Below are 7,714 nucleotides of genomic sequence, written 5' to 3'. Positions count from 1 at the left end.
TGCTGAGCCTGCGTGTCTGGAGCCTGTGCTCCGCAACGGGAGAGGCCACAACAGTGAGAGGCCCGCGTACCACAAAAAAAAAAATTTAAGCAAGATTTTGCACTTAGTCGGGACTGTAACTGAGACCTGGCTTACAACCTTAGCTTCATTAATTATTATGAAATTGCTTAGGTTCTCAGAACCTGTTTTCACTTCAGAAAAATGAGAATAAAACTTGCCATTACGCCAGGTACCTTCAGTTCCTGAGAATGTAAATGTGAATAAGAAGGTGAAGAAAGTAAGGGTAGAAAAGACCAACACAGACAAAATGAAACGAATAAATAAATAAATAGAAAATAACAGTTGTAATGAATGAAAAAACAAGAAGAAAAATAAGGTGTTGCAATAAAAATAACAGATTACTACTACAAAAATAAATATGCAATTTTAAGCATAGTAAATGACATAATATGTGCTCCAGAAACATTAGCTTTCATATCTGCCTTCCCCTGCTAAATTATGAATTAAAAACAATGAATGAAAAAAAATAAAAACAATGAATGTGGGAATTCCCTGGTGGTCCAGTGATTAGGACCTTGCACGCTCAGAGCCAAGGGCGTGGGTTCGATCCCTGGCTGGGGAACTAAGATCCCACAAGCCATGCAGTGTAGTCAAAAAACAAACAAACAAACAAACACTGAACATGAAGAGTATCTAATTCAAATTCTTGAGTAATCAAAGTTACATAATTAGAATATGATGATATTTAATGTAGATTGTAAGACTGAAGAATAAGTACGTCACAAGTACTGGCTCCCAGCATGCCTGAGAAGGCAATATAGCAGTTATGAACATATCCTTTAGCCAGAAAGATTCGTGTTCCATCATACTATTTAAGTTTGAGCAGAGTATTTAACCTTTCCAAACTTTGCTTTCTTAACTTAGCTGGAAAATGAGGACAAATTAAGCAGCTATTTCATTGGATTGTTATGAAGATTAAATAATGAAAAAGCTATAGTAATCAAAATAGTTTACAGCTAGCATAAAAACAAACACGCAGATCAACAGAACAGAATAGGGAGGCCAGAAATAAACAAAGGAACCAAGAATATACAATGGGGAAAAAATAGTCTCTTTAATAAATAGTGTTGGGAAAACTGGAGAACCACATGCAAAAGAATAAACTGAACCCCTATTTTATACCACTCACAAAAATCAACTCAAAATGGATTAAAGAATTGAACTTAAGACCTAAAACCATAAACCTCCTGGTGGTAAACAAGGGGGTAAGCTCCCTGACACTAGTCTTGGCAATGATTTTTTGGATTTGAAACCAAAAGCAAAGGCAACAAAAGCAAAAATAAATAAGTGGGCCTATGTCAAACTAAAAAGGCTTCTGCACAATAAAGGACACCAACAAAATGAAGAGGCAACCTATGGAATGAGGGGAAATATTTGCAAAAATATATATATGAAAACAGGTTAATATCCAAAATATATAAAGAACTCTTACAACTGAATAGCAAAAAAAAAAAAAAAAAAAAAAATCTGATTAAAAAATGGGCACAGGAACTTCTTTCCAAGAAGACACGTAATGGCCGACAGGTACATGAAAAGGTGCTCACCATCACTAATCATCAGTGAAACGCAAAGCAAAATTACAATGAGATTATCAATTACTTTACACCTGCTAAGAATGGCCATCATCAAAAAGAGATAACAAGCATTGGCAGCAAGGATGTGGAGAAAAGGGAACAGCTGTGCACTGTTGGTGGGAACGTAAATTGATGCAGCCATCACAGAAAACAGTATGGGGTTCCTCAAAAAATTAAAAACAGAACTACCATACTTTCCAGCAATTCCACTTCTGGGTATATATCCAAAAAAAACAAAATCACTATTTTAAAGTGATATTCATTCAGCATTATTTACAATAGCCAACCCATAGAAACAACCTAAGTATAAATCAATGGATGAAAGGATAAAGAAAATGTAGTATATACACACAATGGAATATTATTCAGCCACAAAAAATAAATCTTACCATTTGTAACACCATGACAACACGGATGGACCATGAGGGCATTACGCTAAGTGAAATGCCAGACAGAGAAGGACAAATACTGAGTGATCTCGTTTATACGTGGGATCTAAAACAACCGAATTCATAGAAACAAACAGATCCATCAACAGGTACAAACTTTCATTTAAAAGATATATAATTTCTGGGGATATAATGTACAGCATGGTTTAAAAAAACGTTAATGAACAGTGTTTGACATATCATCTTTCAGTAAAGGACTAGACAAAATTATAATTCTTACAAATCTGATGAATGTCTTTAAATGTATCTCACAAAATCAGTATATCTGTTTTTATTTTCTACTGAGCTATTTCTACTGAACAGTTTGGAAAGAAATCTATTGTTTTCAAAAGTAAACTTCAATATCAATTATAGGAAATAAATGCAAGAAAGTGCTTAAAATAAATAAATAAATAAAGATGAGAGGCACTGCTCCAAAGAGTTGAAAATGTCATTTGGTTTTCAAGTCTACATCTTCGTAAGAAAGTTTTCCTAGTGGTGTATCATACTCCAGCACGGCTGAGCAGCCAGATGAGCAAAACTTGCACAAATAAGAGCTGTAAACACCTGAGAAGGCGTTTTCATAGGAAGGCACTCTCCGTCACCAAACAAGTGACAGCAACAGGGCTGGTGAGTACTGAGGCCCCTTCTCTCTCCACCCCCCGCAGTGGCCTGGGTAAGTTATAACCTCTCCTCTCTAGAACCTTCCCTCTACACCTACTAGCTCCTCAACCTTCAAGTCCTTCAGTCCGCGAAGGTAATAGCGCTACAGGTAAGGCGACCAGGATCAGAAGATGCGGTGTCCCCAATTCCTCACTCGCCGCCAAACCATGATCGCGGCCCCCAGTCCACTATACAGATAGATTCTGATACAGAAGAGGGCTAAAACTTTTTCTTCTTACAGAGGGCACCACCCGGAGCGTCGCCGGCAAACGCCCAAGGAGAGGGCGGGGTCTTCCCACCTCTTCAGACTCCGGCCCCAACGTTAAGAGCTTCTTTCAGTCGGGATCGCTAACCTCAACTCCTCCCCCACCGCTGACCGAGAGCCCGACCTCACCTGGAAGCGGTTCCACCAGGGAATGGCTTAGAGAAACCTCGGGAAGAGCGGTCCGGCGAGAGACGCCACCGAAGACACAGTCATGGTCCGCCTCGTTCAGCCGACCAGTGCAGACACGCCTCGGCCGCCGCGCCTCCCGCCTCGAGGCGGTTCCCCCGCACCCCGGTACAGTCGCAGCCTCCCGCACTGCACGCCGGGAACGGCCTATCTCCACTTCTCAGACTTCAGCGTCCAGGACGCCCCGGCTTCCAAGCAGAACTGCACTCTGGGATTTGCAGTCCTCATCCCAGGCCTTCTCCCGGCCCTTAACACAGAGTCCAGGGACCTCGCTGCGGAATCTAAACGTAAAGCATCGCCCACGGTCGTGAAATGTAGGCGACGCTTGCATCCGGGCTCTTGTTCCGGCCTCGGCTAGGTGGGAAATGCGTCGCTTAGCAGCCGCTGCAGCTATTACTCGCTAGAGAACAGTTGGCTGTATCTAGTGTCCGATTGGAACCGCGCTGGGGAGCCGTCAGGCGTGGCGGCGGGGCTCGGCTGGGTGGGTGCGGTAGCTGAGGGGCCGCCGCTGGATGCCAGGCTTGGTTTAGGTGGGTGGATCCTGGAGAGCGCGGACAGAGAGTTCTTCCCGCAAAGGTTCTTTAAACCTAACGGCCCAAATAAACAACAGCCCCTTAGCCTTTGATTTGCAGTCCATCTGCCTTCCCCTCGCTTCAGCCCTGGTTTCTTCGGCCCAGCTGCACTCATTTCAATCGTTTACTTTCTCGCTTTTTTTTTCCCTCCTTAATCCTAGCTCCTGTCTCAGAATCAGGGGTCAATTTCAGCCTTCCAAGCATCGCACGCTTTGGTGGTAAGGGGGGGTGGAGGAAGGGGGCACAGAATCCTAGTTCTAGCTTACATTAGTTTAACCATGGAAGCCGTCATAATTTAGCCGATAAAATATCTGATGATTTGTCGCAACTGCTGTAATTTTGATCAAGGCTATTTTACCCACATATCTGTTATACAGTTAAGGAGCCATACCTCTTTGCTAACATCGTGGAGAGTTGTAATAGCGTAATCTGTAAAAACAGTAATGCTGTTTACCTTGAAAATGCTAATACCCACTTGTATTGTTATAGAAAGTAAAGCACAGTGAAAGAATTCAAGATGCCACCTAATATAAACTGGAAAGAAATAAGAAAAGTTGACCCAGATGAGTTGCCTCGTCAAGAAGAATTGGCAGATAATTTATTGATTTCCTTATCTAAGGTACTTAATTGATAAATAATGCATAGATATATACATACAACTATGATAGTCTAAGTTGTCCCTGAAATCACTGAATGGTACAACTGGAAGATTTCTTGTATTTTGCTTAAGGGTTATAAAATATGAAATAGTTGCTTTTCTCTTTACTTAGGTGGAAGTAAATGAGCTAAAAAGTGAAAGTCAAGAAAATATGATACACCTTTTCAGAATTACTCAGTCTCTAATGAAGGTTTGTATACAGTAGGTTTTAATAATAGCTTTGACTATTAGAGAAAGTGTAAGAATCTCACCTTAGATAATTTAATCTCTGTGAAAGTACTTTGTAAAATCTAAATGACCACTAAAAAATGAGATATATTCAAATGTCAACTGAGAATTTTAGGTGAAAAACATTACTAGTTTCTGCTCTAAAGTTCCTAAAAGAGTGTGTAGGGGAAACAGAATGGTTATGTTTAAAAAAGCATAGAGAGGTCCTATGTTTATTATGTTACAGCTTGTTACAGTAGCTGACTACTTTTGGGATTTGTTAGGAGGGGAAGAGATTTAGGTGTGAGAAGACTGTAAAGGTGAAAGACTGATGAATAGTTTTAGGTAAGTGGAGGGCAGTGATAAAATGTTAAGGAGATTCTAGAGCTGGAGGTTACTATAAATAAAAACTGGGAATAGTAGTATGCATGTTCTTTACATTTAACGAGACAAGTGCAGAAAGTTTATAATAGCAGGTTGCAGAGGAAACAATGTTGGCTATAGTTTAGAATAGGCTGTCTAGGGCCTTTAAAGACGTATTTTATGATATCAGCAATTAGGAGCCATTAAAGGTTTTTGATTTCTAATAGATACAAAAATATATCTTAAGAGGGTTAAACTTATGAAGGAAGTTAGACAAAATTATGGACTAGAATAATGAAAATTAGAATAAAAGAGATAGTTGAAAACATTAGAAAGAGAAAAGTTGCAATACTAGATGTAAGACTTGAGGGAAAAGAGGAATAAAAGATATTTCAAACTCTTAGGAATCTAGAAATTATAGCCTTAAGAAAATCATCTATTCATTCAACAAATGTTTGCTGAATGTCTCCTTGTGCCAGGCATTGCAGGCAGTAAGTACTGGGATAGCAAATACAAACAAAATTCTTATTGTCAGTGCTTACATTCTAGTGTAAAGGCATACTGAAATAACTTTTTTTTATTCTTAACGTTTAGATGAAAGCTCAAGAAGTAGAGCTAGCTTTGGAAGAAGTTGAAAAAGCTGGAGAAGAACAAGCAAAATTTGGTAAATGCCTTGGGGAAAAGATTATTATGGTGTTAAATAGTGGATTTCATTTATTCACTAAGCAGTGAAGAATTAGCTTTAATATATTGGGTTGACCGAAAAGTAAGATCTTATGGACAAATCCAAACAAACTTTCTGGCCAACCCAATATTTTATAAAATGTGTATACTCAGTTTATTTTGAAATATTTTTCTAGAACTCCTATTTCATGGATCAGGTACAAAATAGTTATTTTCTTATGTTACCTTATCATTACCACCATGATGGAATCTTTAAAACTTAATTTTATTATTTTATTGAAAATTATTGAAAAGTTTGTTTTGAGATAAATCTGACCAATTGAAATATTTATCTTTTTTTAATAGAAAATCAATTAAAAACTAAAGTAATGAAACTGGAAAATGAACTGGAGGTATGTTCTTTTGTATTCCTTAGGGTGTAATCGTTGTAAATATTATTTTCGATTATTATTTTAAAATTTTTTCATTGTAATTAGCTGGAAAAAGTCACTGGAATGATATTGTGTTTATAATTGTTCAGTATATATTTTATGTGCCTATTTATGTATCTTAAATTCTGCTAAGGATTGCACATCCAATTGTGAACAAAATAAAAACATTGAATAACCTCATGGAGCTTGTAGTACGGAGAAATATACAGAGAGATTACTATAACTGAGGTGGAATGAGGCATGTTGGAATTTGAGGAACAGTGACAGAAGGGTATAGGAGAAGAGGTAGCTTTTGAGAAAGCCAAGAGCCAAAATGTGAATGTATTGTTAAGGAACTGAATACATTGAGATTACTGAGACTGTGGGAAAGAATGTGATACAAATGGATTAGCCTTTATAAGGAGGAAGGACCTTTTTCCTTGGTAAAAGGGAGGAAGGAAGAATGGATATGAACAGAAGCTTTTGATGTTTGTGGGTTTAGTGCCTGGAATTTGAGAGGATGGAGAGGTCATCTGCTAAAAATAAGAGTGAAAGATGTGTGGTCAAATTTTAAAGAAGTCAGATAAAACCAGAAATATAGTGGGGAATGAACTGGAGATTTCAGGATCTGGAGTCAGATAGTTTATGTTCAAACCCTGGTTTTTTAGCATGTTAACTCTGCGAATTTAGATGGTTTATTTTCTATTCCCTGTCGTATATCCAGCTTCTAGGGAAATACCAGTCATTCTCAATAAATACTTGTTAAGTGAGTTATGAAGTAAGATCGATTCTGTGTTAGTGTTTAGCAAGGCAACTACTACAGAATAGAAGGATAGGACAGTTGGAGATGTTGGTAAGAAAGTGCTTTTTGAAGGAGGTTAAGAGTAAGAAAAGTTTAGTTAAGGTAGAAGAGTAACACAACTGTATGCTAGGGAGATGAATGTGAGACAGATTAGATGACTAAAGGATTTTTGATGTTTTTGACTATGACCCAAAGTAACAGGAAAATGAAGCAAAATGTATTTAGTCTGCTGCAAAATTTTAAAGATAATCTAATTTTGGGTGTTCAATATGGTAGCACTAGCTACATGTGGCCATTAGCATTTAAATTAATTACAGTTAAAGTTAAGAATTCAGTTCTTTAGTTGCGCTAGCCACATTTCAAGTGCTCAGTAGACACATGTAGATAGTGGCTACTGTTTTGGGCAGTGTAGAGAACATTTCCTTTATCCTAGAAAGTCCTTTTAGAGAACACTGGTCTAAATAGTCAGTGGTATGAGGGAAAGGACAGGTTAAGAGCACCATGGCTCAGTGGCTAGGGTGGAGGCTCTGGTGATTTGTAGCCTGGTTTCAGAGCTCTGATACTCAGGGGAAGCCTAGATAGTTCATCTCAAGGATCATTGTATGCCTTTGCACTTTACCCTGGTGTCTGTGGCTCAGCGGCTATAACAGCCTGAGTGATTGTTAATTCTTCATACTCTGGATGGCTCAGGAAGAGCTTAAGGGGTTGTCAGCCTGTGAACTAAAGCTTAAATATGCTTAATTTTAAAATATTGTTTTTAAGCAACATGATTTTAAACATCTCGTGCTGATTATGATAAAATTTAAAGTCAAGATAATTATTTTTGTTGTTGATTCATTTGA

At 38.2% G+C, this 7,714-nt stretch overlaps 2 protein-coding genes across 3 annotated transcripts in view; one reads left to right on the top strand and one right to left on the bottom strand.

Moving 5' to 3' along the window:
• The window catches only part of TMTC3 (transmembrane O-mannosyltransferase targeting cadherins 3), a 65,523-nt gene extending 62,131 nt beyond the window's left edge, over positions 1–3,392 (bottom strand). The window contains exon 1 of the mRNA XM_022552460.3: positions 3,120–3,392. The gene's annotated coding sequence lies outside the window, so the exon portion shown is untranslated. The remainder of the gene's footprint in view (positions 1–3,119) is intronic.
• Positions 3,393–3,542: 150 nt separating this feature from the next.
• Positions 3,543–7,714, top strand: part of CEP290 (centrosomal protein 290) — a 100,782-nt gene continuing 96,610 nt past the window's right edge. Inside the window, exons 1-5 of one of the 2 annotated variants that reach the window (XM_022552458.2) lie at positions 3,543–3,706; positions 4,238–4,367; positions 4,519–4,596; positions 5,571–5,640; positions 6,006–6,052. In XM_022552458.2, coding sequence (XP_022408166.2) covers positions 4,266–4,367; positions 4,519–4,596; positions 5,571–5,640; positions 6,006–6,052 — 297 coding nt within the window. In that variant the 5' untranslated portion in view covers positions 3,543–3,706; positions 4,238–4,265. The other variant, XM_089921088.1, reaches the window with a different exon arrangement.

The sequence above is a fragment of the Delphinapterus leucas genome, chromosome 11 (genome assembly GCF_059928025.1).
Source record: "Delphinapterus leucas isolate spDelLeu-1000000601 "Yukka" chromosome 11, BTC_Dleu_Yukka2, whole genome shotgun sequence".
Classification (NCBI taxonomy): Eukaryota; Metazoa; Chordata; class Mammalia; order Artiodactyla; family Monodontidae; genus Delphinapterus; species Delphinapterus leucas.
The sequence above is the reverse complement of the archived record's forward strand: the minus strand, read 5'-3'. Positions and strand labels throughout refer to the sequence as shown.